Source organism: Nannospalax galili, unplaced genomic scaffold, assembly GCF_000622305.1.
Source record: "Nannospalax galili isolate Female #2095 unplaced genomic scaffold, S.galili_v1.0 scaffold300, whole genome shotgun sequence".
Lineage (NCBI taxonomy): Eukaryota > Metazoa > Chordata > Mammalia > Rodentia > Spalacidae > Nannospalax > Nannospalax galili.
In genome coordinates this window covers 1262014-1280138 of record NW_008347322.1, presented here as the reverse complement: position 1 = coordinate 1280138, position 18125 = coordinate 1262014, and the positions used below count along the sequence as shown (strand labels likewise).

Genomic DNA, 18125 nt, shown 5'->3' with positions numbered 1-18125 from the left:
TGTTTACTGAGACAGGGTCTCTCTGTAGCCTCAGCTGGCCTGGAACTCACTATGTAGACCAGGCTGGCCTTGTTCTCACAGAGGTCCGCCTGCCTCTGCCTCCCCAGTGCTGGGATTAAAGGTGTGCGCCACCACACCTGGTTTCCTGTTCCCATTTTACAGATCAGAAACAGTGAGGCTCAGGGTAAGCCAGGTATCTGCTGGAAAATGGCTAAGACAGGATGGAATCAGTGTTGAAGCCCTGGCCCCTTTGCCTGGACTCCCCTGACCACATCACCTCCCTCTCTGAGGCCCTTGCAGGTTAATGAGGGGTCCAGCTCATTCTTCCTCCCACAGATGTGGAGCGAGTGAGGAAGTAGCTCTGACTGGCTCAGCCCCACGCACTGTGCCCACCCCTCACCATCAGGGAAATCGGGGTGGCAGAGCTGCAGGTCCTTGCATGTACGGGCGGGGTTCTGCTGCGTGCCCAGGGGCCGCTTCATCTGCTCGATCTCCAGCTTCAGTGAGTTGAGGGAGCCGAAGATCTCCTCCATGCCGTCTGCATAGTCCGTATAGCTCTCCCCAGCCCCATCGTCCAGGAGCTGGCTGGCATCAATGTTCCTCCGTGTCCTGGATGCCTGGATTGGCAGGGGCTGGATGACTTCGCCTGGGGGGCCCTGGGGTGTGGAAAAGGGCAGTTGTGGGTGAGAGGAGCCTAGGACAGGGCGGCCAGACAGAGCCACAAGTCAGGCTCCCATGGGCTCTGTGTCCTGGGCTGAAAGGACAGCTGTTATCTCAGTGTTTTCTTTCCCCCTCCTGACTCCAGGAGGTTCTACAGGGTGCTTGCCTGGGCTGAGCACCTCCCCCATAAGCCCAAGGCTCCACCTCTCCTGCCTTCAGAAACAGAACCGGAAAGCAGCGGCTCAAGGCCCTGGACTTTGTTCTGTCCTTAGCTGAACTAAAGGCAGAGACGTGAGGAAGTGACAGAGCTTCCTCCTGTCTCTGTGGCCCCACCTGGGGCTGAACACAGCCAGTCATATAAGTGCCAGTTGGTGCACAGAATGGTCACTTCCAGGGGCCCTGCTAGGAGAGAATGTGAGTCCAGGGGGCTCACAGCACCCCAGCCACAGAGAGCTTCTCCCTGTGTCTCAGGACCCTTCCAGTGTCCTGAACACTGACAGGTGCATGCACACACATACATGAGATCACACACATATAGAACTCTACACACCCATATACACCTGTACATAATACACATGCATGGTCATACATATATGTACAATTCACATACAGAAGCATGTATACACACATGCACTCATACAAGACCACACATGTAGACATAATATACACATGAATACACATAGGACTACACATACCCATACACAACTACACATACTTATCAATGCAGATTCGCATGCTTATACATAGAACTACACACATCCACATGCACAAACATGCATGAGATCACACACATATAGAACTGCACACACCCATACATATCTACACATAATACACATGCATATTCATACACATATGTACAATTCATATAGAAGCATGTATACAAATATATACACTCACACAAGATCACACATGTAGACATAGTATACACATGCACGCATATAGAACTACACATACCCATACACATCCACACATGCATAGATATGCACATTCATATGCATATACATATCTAGAACTACACACATCTATACACACCTACACATACATACATATGCGTGAGCACACATGCATGTATGCATAATACACACATGTAAGCACACACTTTCACATGCATGCTTACACACACATATTTAAGCATCCATGCATGCATGCTCACATATGAATATACACATATCCACATCCATACACATAAAACATGACATGATTGCACATGTATATTCACACACATGCACAATACACACATACAAATACACATGCCCATACCTACATACGTGTTCACACTCATGTACACATACACATTTAGAAACATGCCAGCATGCTTACACATGCATGCTCACACACATACACAAGTGCAATACATATATAGAAATACATTTGTACACCTCTACATGAATATGTATATACATACATGCACACAATACATATTTAGAAATATACCTTCATGCTTACACATGAATGTTCACATACATATGCACAATATACACATAGAAATACACCCACACATTAGGCACATGTGCCATCATGAATGTCCATATATACATGCACAATACATATAAAAGCATGTGGACACATGCACACACATATAGAACTGCACATATCCACACACATCTGCACATTTGCACATGCATATTCACATGCACACATGCACAACATACATAGAAATATAGATACATGCATATGTTCATAAATACACTTGGCTATATATGCACAGTACCTATAAAAGGACACACACATATAGAAACGTACATACACATGTACACATTTATGCATGCATGTTCACCTACACACATCTGCACATGTACATGTGCATAGAAACACATATATACATGCATAAGCTCACATACAAACATTATATATGTATATGCACACAAGCAGAAACATACATACATTTGCACATGTGTATATGTGCATGTTCATACACATATATACACAGATGCACCCACCTGAAAATATACACATATAAATGTTTACACACATATGTACAAGACACACAAATGCATAAGCCCAAACATGCATAAATACATATATACATACATTTGCAGAAATGCACACAAGTATATTCACATAAAGTATAATGCACACATATTTACATACACGTATCCACATACATATATTGAACTGCACATGTGTAGGCAGCTATACACATACACATGTATGTTCACATACAAACACACACATAAACATGCACACAGACACAAATAGCTACACACATTAACATATACACATATAAATAACACACATGCACACCCATATCACACACACACACATGTGCATAAATCCCCTCCCTCTCTCTGGCCAGCAATCCTACCCAAGTCCAGTAAGCCCATATGACTCCTGGTCCCCTCTGCGTCCCCGGGGACCAGCCCCTGGGAATGTCTCATGAGCTTCACTGCATCTCAGATAGTAAACCCCGCACTCCCTCAGTCCCCTCCACACTGTGCAAACTACTTACAGGTGGGCCAGGGAGTCCTGGGTGGCCTGCCTCACCCTTCGGGCCGGTGGGACCCTGGGGAGAAAGCAAAGATGCAGCGCTTGGTCACGGCCCCTGGCCTGGCTGTTGCTTGATGGGCCCGCCAGCTCCAAAAGGCCAGGAGGCATGGCAGGCACAAAGTCAAGGCCCACAGGGCCTCTCTGCTTCTGAGACCAGGGAGGGAGCCGGGGCTGGCATCCTCCTCAGCAGGGAAGGAGCAGCCAGACGCCTTGGGCTGAGCCGGGCTGGGCTCCTTTAGAAAGACAGCCAGCAAACCGAGGGAGCCATGGGAAACCAAAGGACTCCATGCAACCCAGTCGGCTGGGTCATTATCAGACAGACAGAAGAGTACATGGTGCTGATGAGAAGAACCACGCTGCTGGCAGGGGTGTGAGCGAGCACAGCCCCTTTGGAAACAAAAACTAAACAGACTCACTACACAATCCTGCTACTCCACCTCTGGTTCCAGGACATGATCGGCCTGTCGCGGTGATACCTGCACAACCGTGCTAATTGCCGCACTGGCCGCAATAGCTAAGATTCGGGTCAGCCTATGCTAGATTGAGTGAACGGATAAAGAATGTGGATGATACACACAAAGGGGTATTACTCAGCAGTGAAGAAGAATGCCATCCTGTCCTGTGCACAGGGAGCACACATTAACAGAGTCACCAGAACCACTCTCTCCCTCATACATGGATGTTAACAGAAAGCAGAATGTGGGACACATAGAATGTTAATAGTTAATAGAAACTGGAGGATAGAACAGTGATCGTGAGAGGCTGGGAGAAGTGGGGGACGGGGATACGGGGCGGATGATGGCCACCAGACGTGGTTAGATGGAAAGAGTAAGAACCAGTGTTCTGGGAGGTGGGCTGCACCACCCACTAGCCTGTTACCCAGCGTTCTGTGGGGGGGGCTGCACCACCCACTAGCCTGTTATGCCTTATGACTAGAGAAAGGGGTTGGAGGGCTCAGACACAAAGTAACAATAAGGACATGAAAGACGCTAAGGCCCCGCTTTGATGGGGACATATGTACAAGTAGTGAAAAGCCACGTGTGCTCCCTAAGTGTGTGTGATTATTACATGTTAGCCCAAAGGTGCTGGGTGTGGTAGTGCGTGCCTTGAATCCCAGCACTCAGGAGGCAGAGACAGGTGGATGTCTGAAATCGAGGCCAGGCTGATCTGCACGATCAAATTCCAGGCTGGCTGGGGCTACGGGGAGGCTCCCTGCAAGAACGATGGCGACAACTGTAGCTAGAGGGGCTGCGTGTTGTCAACTTGATCGTCACCCCGACCCCAGAAATAACTACAATTAAATTGATACTTAGAAACAACCATAGTAGGGCAATACAGTTTTCGTTTTTCAAAGAAAATCTAGAGATACCAATAGCACATAATGTAACAAAAGTCTTAAGGAGAAAGGCAGAGCAGGGAGGGTCACCATGGGTCAGGACAGGGATCCTGGGTGACCCATCGGAGTCCCTGCAGACTCCTCCCCCACCTCCCTGCAATCTTAGGTGTCATGGGTCCCGCCAGGGCAGGGTCACTTACTGAAGAGCCTTTAGCACCTTTGGGACCTGGTGGACCCTGCAGAGAACAAAGGTCAGAATGTCAGTGGGCACACGGGCCTCAGGTTTCTGCTCCACCATCCCTTCCTAGGGCTATGCTGATGCCTGAGAGCCCGATCTCTATCTGCCCCACAAGGTGGCAGGAGAAGGGCTGCCCCTCACCTCCCCAGGAGGCAGAGGGTGTCTGCCCACGATGCTCAGTTGTGGAACAATACTCAGGCAGCCTCCCACGGAGAGGGTGCTAAATGGGCACCTGGGCTCCTAAGGGGCCTGGGAGGGGTCAGCAGCTGGGTGCCCACAGCCATGTGGGCCTAAGGCCTAGACAAGCTGAGAAGTAAGAGTGGGCAGGGTTCAGTGATGTAGGATTGGAGTGCTGGGTCTCTGATACAAGGGAGCCCCAAGCCGGGGTGCTGAAGAGAGCCCCCTCAATCTCAAGCCTGGACCACTATGAGAGCAAGAGCCAACACCACTGCCCTCCTGCTTCCCAGATACTTTCAGAAGGGTCTCCCCTCACCGGGGGACAAGGTGCTGAGATTTGTCCCTCCCTTCCTCCATCTGTTGACAAGGCAACCGGGTACCAGCAACCCGTACCCTGCTCCTGTCCCTTGGAACCTGTGTCAGGTTAGTGAACAAATCAACCCTGGGGGCCCACTTCACTAATTTCTCCTGGCTTCCCTGTGATTCTCCAGCCAGGCTCACCTACCTCCCTGCCCTCCCCGTACCCACTGGGGGACCCTGTACCCCTCCCAGATACACACCGGCAAGCCAGGGGGTCCCGGAGGCCCAATCGGGCCGGAAGGACCAGTGATGCCCTGGAACGGAAACACAGGTTATCAGGCTATTAGATGAGAAATGGAGGAAGGTAACTCCCGTGACCCCATCATGACTCACAGTTCCCTCACAGTCCCCTTCCTGAGGCTCGAGGCACCCCAGTGGTAGCTAGAGTCAGTTACTGTGTGACACCACCCCATAGCAGAGTACACTGTGAAGGCCATGTCTCCCTGTTGAGCTGGGCAGTTCATCTGAATATCAGCTACAGGGTGAAGTCCCCAGGCCCCACCCCCATGTCCAGGCAGAAAGAAACTGCATTAAGACACCCCTTTCTACGGGCTTCTGGAACTCAGAAAAGATCACTCTAACCCCCTGCCCATCTTGGCTACCTGACTGATGTCAGGTATCACCACTAGAACATGCTAGGGCAGGGGGTGAGGGAAGACAGTGAGTGTCCTGGAGTCTAGTCTGTCTGGCCATGGCTGACAGCTCAGCTTGACAGAGAAGACAGTGTCTCTCCCTCCAACATCAGCTTGCGAGGGCCTGGGCCTCAGTTCCCTAAGGGGTCCTACTTTTCTCAAGTCTGCACCCTGGAGGCACCATAGCAACGGAGCCAAGACAATGGTTTGTGGGGAGGTCAGGCGGTGAGCCCCCTGAACAGAGCCACACTTGTCTAATAGTCCACTGAGGCCTGGGGACACTGGGCAGTCAGAAAGCTGCCCACAGAACAGTGGTGGAGGCAGGGCTCCAAGCGGCCTCATCCATGTCCTTCCAATACGGCCCCAGGAGGACCTGCTCCTCTTTCCCCAGCCTCCGGGAGCTCCTGCCACCCGTGCTCTGTCCCCCACATCCCGCCATCTTTAGAGTCAGGTCTGGGTGGGGGTGTGCAGAGATCCCTCAACATGAGTGCCATCATACTGCGGGTATAAAGTAGGGATTCTGACTGCAATGAATTTCCCACGCAAAGACACACGTGCTCTCTCTTCTACATAAACTACCTCTCTTTCAGGTCAGAAGTCTTCACCCCCCTGAAGCCACACTCACGTGGCTCAGAGCTACAGGGTGCAGCACACTCCAGACAGGGCTTCCTGCAGAACAGCTCACCGAGGCCCACACTAACTAGCCACAGTGGCATCCAGGGAAGCCTGGGGTCAGATGTGGGCAGATGGAAGCAAGGGGGCTATGGCTGCCCCTCTAGGCACTGGACACGGCTGATCCACCAGCAACCTCCTGCCCAGCGAGCTGGATCAGAGGCTGTTGCATGGAAGCAGGAAGGGATGAGAGGTTTGACTGCTAAGATCCTCTGGTTCTGAAGGGAATCACAGTGACAAAGAAAGGACTTCTGCCTGTAACCACAACCTGGGCTGGGAGATAGCTCTGTCCAGTGCTGCGGGGAGCCACGTGAGTCCAGGCTACTGTTCCCGTCTACAAAGCTGGGTATGTGCTTCCATGGGGATGAGATGAGGGCCTGCTGGCTCTATGGAGAGTGAGATGTGCCAGGGCTATCACCACACACACCTGTTCTCCCTTGGGACCAGATGAGCCCTGGGGGCCTGGGAGACCTCGGTCTCCCTTTTCACCCTGTTCGCCTGGAGGTCCAATGAGTCCAATCAGGCCTGGATGACCCTGTTGAAAAACGAAGGGGTAAGTATCGATTCTCGTTGCCAGCGCTGAGTCCCTCCCAGTGGGCCAGGTGACCTGGCGGCACAGACACGCCACACATCCTGGGTCATCAGTCAACATGTCCAGGAGTAGACACAAGCTAAACACAGACCAGTGACAGGCCAGGTCACATGGTTCCTTGCTGGTAAACAACACATCTGAAGAAAGAGAGAGAGAGAGCAGGGGTGTGGCTCAATAGAAAGGCATTCACCTACCATGTGCAAGGCCCTGGGTCTGATTCCCCACCACTGAACCCCAGAGACTACAAAAAGAAGCACACGGGGCACCCAGGCCCAGGGACCCCCAAGATTTCCCTGAGGGAACAGTGTGTGCCTATCTTCGTACTTAACGCAGTTTCTGATTTTCTACGCTAAGCCTTTTCTTACAAGGAGCTAAAACAAAGTCTCTGCCTCACACAGGTTGGACGCGGCAAGAACCGAAGACACTGTATTCATCTGATCGTCTTTCAAGACAAACATCCACCGTTATCTGCCTTATACATTTTTTGGTTCCACATGAACTTCTAGAATGTTCTGGAAGGACTCCCAGCTTCCATTTGATTGGTGAGGGACGTCAAGTGGAAAAGAATATCCTTTTCTGTGTACAGCTGTTCACCTTGTGAGCTCGGTCTATTTACAAATAGATCCACATAAGTAGGAAAACGTCAGCATCGGCTAGCGAGGCCATGAGGACCTGCCCTGCCTGCAGCGTCCCACACATTCCGGGGGAAAGTGGTAAGCCAGGGTTCAGAGCCAACGTCTGCCCCTGACCCTGGACACCCTTTATCTAGGACTTCCGCCTGGATAGTGCAAGGTTCTGGTCAATTCTGGGGGTCTCAGGGGCTCCCTGCATGCAGATACGAGTCTCAAAGCCCTGCCTGGTTTCCCCTTTGTCCCTCCCCTTCCAGGGTTCCATGACAACCACAGTGGGCCCTCAGCAGTGGGGCTGATCACTTCCTGTGATTAAGTCAAAGATGTCATTACCACAGTGTCAGAGCCCCTAAGTCTCAGCTCACCTTTTCACCTTTGGGACCAGAGTCACCTTTGAGGCCAGGGAGTCCTGGGGGACCCTGTAGGAGAAGACAGAGGAGTCAGTGCCTGTATCCCAGTAGTTTCCAGACACCCTCCTCCCCAACTGATGTAGCATGTCACATGTCACTCACCATGGGGCCGGGTGGACCATCGGGACCTGGGGAACCTGGAAGGCCTTGTTCACCCTGAAACACACAGTCCCTCGATATGAGCCTGGGCCCCCATCAGCAGCCCCTATCCCCATCCCAGACCTGCTGGATCACTCACCACTGGGCCAGGGATCCCACGTAGTCCATCAGGCCCGGGCTTCCCAGGGGCCCCTTGGGGTCCAATGGGGCCAGTCTTCCCAGGAGGGCCCTCTAAGCCAGCTTCTCCCTGCAGAGGAAGGTATGGGTGGTTAGAAGTTTGAGGCACCTAGCCCAGGACCCCTGCTTAGAACTTGGGTGCTGCGGAGATGCCCCTACGTGTCCTGGGCAGTGCCTTCCACCTTCCCACGGAAGCTGCATCAGCTGAGCTCCATCCTGCTGATTTCCAAAGGCAATGGTCTCCTAACTACCACTGACCATGCTAACTACCACAGTGATGGATCAGGTGTGGGGACACACAGCACCCAGCCTCACTGAGTCTCCAGAGAAAAATGGGAAATGCTGCCCTCCAGGACCGTGTGTCACCACACTGTGACAGTTGGCTGGGTGTTCTAGTGCTGAGAACGTGCAGACTTTTCAAGTGACGGCCATCCGAGCCTCCTAAGGCCCTACCTACTTCTCCGTTGTAGGTCAAGAGCTGGGTGTGGCCTCACCCCGGCCTCCCTCTGCCTCAGTTGCCCCTCTGCCCTCAGCCTTCCACACACCACCGCCCCCCTCCTTCTGGCCTACAATGGTCACAGCCACCGGGGTAACTTACCTTGGCTCCTTTCTCCCCTTGCCTGCCCTCGGGGCCTGCGGGGCCTGGGGGACCCTAGGAAAGCGAAATAACAGCTGAGACCTAAGCTCTGAATATGGAGACCAGGCCCAGACGCCACAGAGGGCTGCGGGGGTGAGGCTACCCTGGGCCACTGGCCAGCATGGACACAGGCCCTCATCAGGAGTCCTAGGACTCCAAGTAGAGGCAAGGCCTCTGGTGGACCTCGGGGGGGGGGGGTGTTCTAGATGCCCTGTGTGAAGAAAGCCCTACCTGGCTGTGTACACTCTGGCTTGACTGCCCCAGCCCCAGCACCCCACTAGAGCCTCCAATACAGATGTCTGTTCTTTATCCCGACTCTCCTCTGTTCAGAGGGTCTGGCCCAGGGACAAGGAGGATCCAGCTATGGGTGGCTTTCTCCAACGATGGCATAACTGACATTAGTCCAGGGTCTTTCTCTGAAGTCCAGTCTGGCCTTGAACTCATTACGTAAACCAGGGTATCCCAGAAGCTGCAGCCATGTCTCCCTATAGGTCTGTGATCTGATGAGTGTTCTCCACACTTCAGACACCCTTGTGCCCCCCTTGGGGCCACTTGCGGCACTCGGGGCCAACGAGGGGTGAGAGGCTTTGTGCAGGAAACCAACAGCAAGGGGGGCCCCCGGAATGACTCACTCTCTTTCCTGGAGGCCCAGATGGACCCGGTTCACCAGTAGGGCCAGGGGATCCCTAGTTGGAAGAAAGAGCACGGAGCATTATAGATGTGGCAGCTCAGGACCCAGGCTGTGCTGCCCACAGCCCAGGAAACACACAGAGAGTCTGTTCTTTCCACAGCTCTGCACGGCCTCCTGTCTGGTGTGAGCACAACAAGCCCCCACTGAACTCCCTGCGGACCTCAACCCTGTGCCCTGCAGCGCCTCTCAGGAGTCTGACTTGTATCCTGGGATTGATGTATCTTGAGAGAGGACTTTGCCCTGAGGCATGTCCACGCCTAACACACAGGGTCCCAGGTCTCATCTGCTCCTCGGAGCTCCTGAGTGCTGGCCACAGTCAAGAGGGGCCTGGGTTTGGGCTTCTCTTGGAAATGAACCTGTAAAGACCCAAGAACGCAAGGATGCCCCCACTAGGAAGCTATCGAACTGCACGCTCACCGTCTGCCCAGGTTCACCGTCATCCCCTTTGTCACCCGGCGGACCATCTTGACCCTATGGGAACAAGCAAGTTGCTTTTACCACTTGGACCCTACAGCCCCAGTATATCCTCAGATGCTTCCCTGAACCCAAATGCACCGCAAGGTGGGAACCAGAACAGACACGCCCTGGAGGGGTGCCGCACCCAGAGAACCCAGAAGGGAAGAGGATACTGGGGGGCTAGCGAGGGTGGCAGGGATGGGGAGTACACTTACCGCGGGGCCTGGCTCTCCAGGGGGACCGGGGTCTCCAGGAAAGCCCACAGGGCCCTGAGAAAAAGAGAGAGGCAAGTCCAGGCCATTAGCAACCCGGCACATCCTGCTTGGCCCACTAACAACCCAGGTACCAGAACATGGAGCAGGCCTGATACCTCATGCACTTTAGAGGGGCCCTATTATGCAGGGTCTGCACAGCACCAAGCCCACCCAGAGGGGCAGTGGCCTCTCCTTTTGAGATGAATGAGGACAAGCGTCCTCCCTGCACATTCACTCTGGAGGCCCCAGGCTGGGACTAGAGCCCAGACCTTCAACTTCTGACGCGAAGTCGGGACACCAGCAGGGGAAGTGGCTGCAGCCTGAACCTGGAGACATTTCATCTGGAGCCTCTACTGGCTGCCGTCCATGCCACTCCTCCCTCAGTCCTCCCTGGTCATCTCTATCCATCCATAGCTTGGGTGGAAACTTCTAGACAAAATTACCCCAAGACAGCAGCATCCACATGGCTGTTCTGGAGCAGGGTAGATACACTGCAGGCCCTGCAGGGACCCAGAATGCTCTGTGTGTGGGAAACCCTCCCAGAAGCCATACAACCAGCACTACTTACAGGGCTGCCTTTGGGGCCGTCATCTCCAGGGGGGCCTTTGGGTCCAGGGGGTCCAGCAGCACCCGAGGGGCCAGCCTCACCCTTCTCCCCTCTTTCTCCTTTGGGTCCCTGGAGGGGAAGAGGCCAGGGTTCGGTTCTTAGAGCCCGCTGTGTGCTCTTGCCTGCAGTGGGGCCTCCCTGGGACTCATCACTGGACTGATAGCAGGCAGTGAAGTCTGCATTGTGTGCCACCACCCCCACAATTCTCAGGCGCGGGAAGCAGCGGGAAGCTGGAACACCTCAGTCTCTCCAGGTGCTTCCTGGGCCCAAAGCCACTCTTGGGGTGGCCTCTCAGTGACTGTGCCCAACCTTTGGAGGCCTGGCCATTCTCAGGCTGGAATTATGGAGTAACAGGGTGACAAGAGTCACTCACAGCAGCCTGTGAAAGGCCCTGGGTGTCGCAGATGGCAGTTACTGGCAGCCATGGGTGTGGGGTCGTTGTAGAGGTCTGCACATGTATACATGTGCGTTCCCTCCCTGCACACACCCATGCACACAAGCTCAGCCCCCCACCCATTCCTTTTTACTGTTGTTAAGCTGTTGTGCCTTCACAGTAAGGTCACAACTCCCATTTCATGGAAGGGCAACTGAGGCAGGGATGGAGCATCCTATCCTGTGCCTTGTCTGAGTTCCCATTGGACACATCCCACCCCTCCTCCAGACCCACACTCACCAGGGGGCCCCCTTCTCCTGGAAGGCCAGGCTCACCAGCTTCACCGGGCTCCCCCTGAGGAGACAAGGCAGAGTGTCACAGGAAGCTTCCTTCCGTGACAGTGACAGTCGCAGTGGCAGGTGTAGATGCCAGAGCCTGCCCGATTCTGCCTGCCTGTCATCAGGCACCCAGCACCCAGGACTCAATGGGACCAGATCTGCCTCTAGATGGCTCACAGGACAGCAGCATGAAGCCAGTGAGGAATGTGACCCTGAGTGAGGGGCGGCATTGTAAGATGTAGGTGACAGTGGGCAGGGGCCAGGGGAGCTGTGCAGATCCAAGGGACACAACCTGAAGGTTGTCCCTGGTGGATGCCCAGCAGGCTGGAGAATCAGGAGCTGCTCAATAAGAGGGTGTGTGTGTGTGTGTGTGTGTGTGTGTGTGTGTGTGTGTGTGATGGTTACTCTTTATAACAACTTGACTGGAGTCAGAATCATCATGGAAACAAACATCTGCGTGCATCTGTGAGACGGTATTTCCAAAGAAATTTAACAGAGGAGGGAGGAACCTGGAGTGGGCGGCACTGTCCGTGCTCCCTCCCTGAACAAGCCCTGTGACCAGCTGCTTCACACTCCTGCCTCCCCTTTGCTGCATCACCGAACAAACCCCTTGTCCTCTAAGCTGCTTTTGTCAAGTATGTTGTCACAACAATGAGAAAAGAATCACAGGAGGCAAAGCAGAGCAGAGGCAGGGCGTCACGTGGTGCTCTACGCTCTAAGTCACGTGGTGCTGGTGCTCTACGCTCTGGATGGTGGTGCTGAGATGGCTGGGAAGGGCCTGTGAGGTGTCAGAGGCTAATGGTGAAGCACTGAGCAATGAGAAAAGAATCACAGGAGGCAAAGCAGAGCAGAGGCAGGGCGTCACGGGGTGCTCTACGCTCTAAGTCACGTGGTGCTCTACGCTCTGGATGGTGGTGCTGAGATGGCCGGGAAGGGCCTGTGAGGTGTCAGAGGCTAATGGTGAAGCACTGAGGGCAGGCGGGAGCAGGGGGAGGCAGCAGAGCCTCTATCCCACCGCGTCTCTCTTCCCTCTCTTAAAACGCTCCATCCTGCTTACTGGACTGTATCAGAAAGCAAGCCCTGGAAAGGGTGGGCCAGGAGCTCCAGGGTGTGTCCTGGCTTGCATCTCCCTGAAGCCCAAATGGCCTCCTTAGGCCTTGCACGCTCCCCAGCACCCTGTGGAGCTGAGTCTCACCGTGACACAGTGTGCACACAAGTACTCACAGGCACACACTTGGGCTCTCCTTGCTCACTCAGTCATTTCAAGGACCTGGTCCTAAAGTCAACCAAATGCAACGATGAGGCCCTGGCTGTGAGGAAGTGGGGCTGACAGAGGCGGCCATTGCAAGCTCAGTCTGGAGGGAGGGAGGGTGACTTTCACCAGGGCTGAGTCAGGGGTGGGGAGAGGCTTGAGAGGATGGGTACATTTTTGCTTTAAAGTTCTGCAAACAGATGTTACAAATGAACATGTCAGAGCTCCCAACCCAGAGAGGAACCTTTTTCTAATTTACAAATGACATTTGTGAGGACCCATAAAGAAGGAACACCTCAGTTTCCTCTCCTGCTAGTCTGATTAGCTTCATACTCTAGCAAAGATTGTTTTACAGGAGGATGGATAAATAATAACAAGACAAGCTCCAGCTACCAAGTCCATTAACATCTGGTCACCTCTGTGTACCTACTCACAACTTGCACATTTTACATCCAGAGTTTACATATGCATGTTCCACAGGGCCCTAAATTCACGTTTGGGCACAAAAATAGACAATGGCACATCCAAATGTGTACATGTAGGGAGGCACAGGTTCTCAGTCCAGGCTCCCCATGGACACACATGGATGAGGATGTGTATGCACATAGGTATGCTCTAAGATACATACATGAACATACACAAGGGCTATACATAGGCACACGTGCCCAACATGGACACATGCTTGCATACAGACACACAGGCATGCACAGATGCACATACAGACATACACAGATGCACACACACAGGTATGCACAGATGCACATACAGACATACACAGGTGCACACACAGGCATACACACAGGCATACACAGGTGCACACAGGCATACACAGGTGCACACACAGGTATACACAGATGCGCACACAGGCATACACAGATGCACACACAGGCATACACAGGTGCACACAGGCATACACAGGTGCACACAGGCATACACAGGTGCACACAGGCATACACAGGTGCACACAGGCATACACAGGTGCACACAGGCATACACAGGTGCACACAGGCATACACAGGTGCACACAGGCATACACAGGTGCACACAGGCATACACAGGTGCACACAGGCATACACAGGTGCACACAGGCATACACAGGTGCACACAGGCATACACAGGTGCACACAGGCATACACAGGTGCACACAGGCATACACAGGTGCACACAGGCATACACAGGTGCACACACAGGCATACACAGGTGCACACACAGGCATACACAGATGCACACACAGGTATACACAGATGCACACACAGGAGATGCACACACAGGCATACACAGGTGCACACACAGACACACACAGATGCACAACACACACAGCATACACAGGTGCACACAGGCATACACAGGTGCACACACAGGCATACACAGATGCACACACAGACATACACAGATGCACACACAGACATACACAGATGCACACACAGGCATACATAGATGCACACACAGGCATACACAGATGCACACACAGGCATACACAGATGCACACACAGGTATACACAGGTGCACACACAGACATACACAGATGCACACACAGACATACACAGGTGCACACACAGGCATACACAGATGCGCACACAGGCATACACAGGTGCACACACAGATGCACACACGGTTATACACAGGTGCACACATATGCATACACGGGCACGTGAGCGCACAGACATCACCTTCTCTCCCACTGCTCCGGGGTTTCCAATTCCTCCAGGAGGACCCTGCGGCCCATCAGCACCTGGCGCTCCAGAGGGTCCTCGGGGGCCTGGGGGACCAGGGGGGCCCTGGGAGGAAGAAAAGTCATTGAGCCAGGACGACATGCAAACAGCCCCTCAAACATAAAGCAGATGCCATGCCAGGTCTCGGGGGCCCAACCACTCACCATCTGGCCCACGTCTCCTGTCTCACCCTTTTCTCCTGGAGGTCCTGGCAAACCCTGTGGATGGGAAAGTGTGGTGAGGTGCTGCTCTGTGCAAGACACACACGGTTCCTGTGAGTCCCACCACCCAAAGCCTCCGGAAGACCCTGCAGTGCATTTGCCCGGGTCTGCCCACACGTGAGGCTGCACTGTGCTACCAGGGCTCAAACAGCAGAGGACACAATCAGAGGGAGAATGCTAAGATTTATGGACCACGGCACTTACAGCGGCTTCTCATAAAACAATAAACCTAATGAGCCAACAACAGGGAAGCTTCCAGATAAATCGTGGCCCCACCATATGCCGAAATAACATGCAGTAACTAAAAATCGTGTTTTCTGAAGTCAAGTCATGTGTCCACCGAATATTTAATGACACTCAACGTGGCCCATCACATAAAACAAAGAAGCTGGTGCTTGGGGTTTTTGCAGATGCCCAGCAGGGACACGTGGGTGGAAACAGCTACACGCAGAGGGCCTGGAAGGAGGTGTGTGGGGCGACAGCTGTCACTTTCAGACAGCAGGTTCAGAAGGGGACTCTGTGTTCCATTCTCATAATTGGTCCCCATTTCCAAGGTTTTCACAGCAAACATGAAAGTGGCTGTGACCAGGTAAGAGCAGTAAATGTGTGTGTCTGGACTTCTAGGAACTAACAGCACTTCTGATTTCTGTCACCAGGCCTCAGTTTCCCCTTAAAAAGACAGGAGCAGTGGGCCCAGCAAGACACTGACATCCCCACCACAGCCCTGGAAATCTCTGTGGTTACCTGTAGCCCCACTGGCCCCGGTGGTCCTGGGAAACCTCTAGAACCTTCATCTCCTTTCTGCCCAAACAGGCCCTGCTGGCCACGAGGGCCTGGCTCTCCGTCTGCTCCCTGGAGGAAGGAAGGGACCATGGATGAGGCTGAACAACAGCCTGAGAGGTGGGTCTTGCTAGGTCATTGGCCCAAGATACTCACTGAGGGGCCTGGCTGTCCGATGGGGCCTTGAGGACCTGTAGGTCCAGGAGGACCCTGTGGGGAGCAAACAGAGACATGGACGAGTCTAAGGATGAGTGAGCTCTGTCTCCAGAAGAGGCTGGTTGAGGCAGGGTTGGGAACATACAAGGTCAGTCCCTAAATGTGCCAGGACCCTGGAGGCCATCTCGGAGCCCCACAGGACCCTGGAGGCCATCTCGGCCAGCTGGGAACAGCTGGGCCAGCTCAGTCCCTGGGAACATCATGGCACAGGCCAGGCTAAAGGCTCTGGGAAATGTATAAGGCTCTTGATTCAACTTTAATCATGGCACTGTGGATAACAGAAACAGTAAAGCAGGCCACTGTGTGTCCTCTCAGCTCCCACCACACCTCCCCTCTGACCCGAGTGAACCCCTCCAATGACAAGAATCGATCAGACAGTTCCTATGTGTTGAACTGCACAGGGACTCCATCACGACCCTCTGCTCCCAAGCCATCATCATGAACACAGGATGGAGAGAAAGTCAACAGGAACAGAGTCCCTGTCCTCAGAGAGCTGGAGGCCTACAGAGAAGCCTGATGACATCACTCCAGGGAAAGGCGGGGCTGTGCAAATAGTGAGGCGGGGGCCCATGACACTCCAGGAGGTTGGTGTTGATGACAGGGCTATCAATACCTCAACACTTCTGAGCATGTGAAAAACCAAGGGACAAACGGATGGGCTGGCTATGCAGAGCTCCGCGTTCCTGGGTGATGGGTGTCAAGGCAGTCACACTCCACCTGTTCCACCTCTCCAACTGCTCACGTGACTGCGTGTTCTCAAGCCAAGAGATTCTCTCGCAAATTCTCTCTCTCTCTCTCTCTCTCTCTCTCTCTCTCACACACACACACACACACACACGCACGCACGCACACACGCACACGCACGCACACACGCACACGCAAGTACACACATGGGATAGTCCCAGGAAAGAAACCCAACAGGCATGACCCAGCACTTTGCACCCACTGGCCGTCCACGCACACGTAAACTCTTACCTGTTCACCTTTATCCCCCTTGCTTCCTTTCTGCCCTGGCTCCCCGATCTCTCCCTGGAGAAACACAAGAAACATGCTGTTAGCTCGGCGGCCTGTGCCTCTCTCAGTCCCCACAATCAGGTTTTTCTTAGAGATTAACAACAGTTGCTCTCCAGATGACCCTAAGACTGACCAATGAAGAAGCATTTCCTTTTATTACTATTATTATTATTATTACTATTATTATTATTGTCATTATTGAGATTTTCAGCAGCCTAGAACCTGCCACCTAGGCACAGCTGGACCTCTGTATGTCCACCCGCCAGCGCTGGGGTTACTGACAGACACCACCACGTCTGCCTTTTGTTTTCAAAAATTATTTTAAGAGTATGAGTGTTCTTGCATGTATGTAAATGCACTGCATGCGTGCAATGCCTGTAGAGGCCAGCAGAGAATGTTGGATCCCCTGGAACCGGAGTTTAGACAGTCGTGAGCTGCTAAGTGGGTGCCGGGAACCAAATCCCAGTCCTCTGCAAATGTAGCCAGTGCTCTTAACTGCGGAGGCACCTCTCCAGCCCCATGTCTGGCTTTTTCAGTGTGGGTTTGGGGGACTGAACTCACGTCCTCGTGCTTGCAAAGTGAGCACCTTAATGACTAGGCTATATCCCCAGCCCCTTGATTTCCTATGTGATACAAGGGATATTGATCTGATGCCACAGGGGATATTAGTGAGCGGGGTGACGTGGTGGAGTCTGCCATTTTCTCCCGTGTTCCTGTTGGAGCAGAGCTGCCTCCCAGCTTGAGACATGGGATGCCCTTTACACAGAGGTGACAAAGTTGGGAATGTCACCAGACAGTTGAGACAAAGTGGAGCCGAAGAGCTAAGCCTCACTGTCTTCGCTTAATGAAGTCTAAAATCCAGGCTCCTCAGTAACCGCATCAGAAATAGCAATAAAAACAGAGCCTCAATCATTCAAGGGAAGACGCTTAAAAATAGACATGGAGTAAAATCTCATTGGATCCGGCCCTAGACATTTCCCATCTGAAATGGCTCAGAGGGGAGCAGGGAGCAATCTCCTTCACTCTGGCTATGAAGTGCAAATGTCTCAGGCAACTAAAAGCTGCTGAAGAGCCGAGTGCTTCTACGCTCCCCATGCGCGCCACG

The 18125-nt window shown here is 53.2% G+C and overlaps 1 protein-coding gene across 3 annotated transcripts in view; it reads right to left on the bottom strand.

The window, feature by feature from the left end:
- Col5a1 (collagen type V alpha 1 chain) overlaps positions 1-18125 on the bottom strand; it is a 166090-nt gene that overhangs the window by 15761 nt on the left and 132204 nt on the right. For all 3 annotated transcript variants that reach the window (XM_008843928.3, XM_029568755.1, XM_017800837.2), the window contains exons 44-62: positions 16982-17035; positions 15947-16000; positions 15755-15862; positions 14954-15007; positions 14748-14855; positions 11788-11841; positions 11076-11183; positions 10469-10522; positions 10215-10268; positions 9739-9792; positions 9068-9121; positions 8432-8539; positions 8296-8349; positions 8149-8202; positions 6990-7097; positions 5459-5512; positions 4684-4719; positions 3110-3163; positions 401-656 (exon numbers count right to left, since the gene is read on the bottom strand). In XM_008843928.3, coding sequence (XP_008842150.1) covers positions 401-656; positions 3110-3163; positions 4684-4719; positions 5459-5512; positions 6990-7097; positions 8149-8202; positions 8296-8349; positions 8432-8539; positions 9068-9121; positions 9739-9792; positions 10215-10268; positions 10469-10522; positions 11076-11183; positions 11788-11841; positions 14748-14855; positions 14954-15007; positions 15755-15862; positions 15947-16000; positions 16982-17035 — 1480 coding nt within the window. The remainder of the gene's footprint in view (positions 1-400; positions 657-3109; positions 3164-4683; positions 4720-5458; positions 5513-6989; positions 7098-8148; positions 8203-8295; positions 8350-8431; positions 8540-9067; positions 9122-9738; positions 9793-10214; positions 10269-10468; positions 10523-11075; positions 11184-11787; positions 11842-14747; positions 14856-14953; positions 15008-15754; positions 15863-15946; positions 16001-16981; positions 17036-18125) is intronic.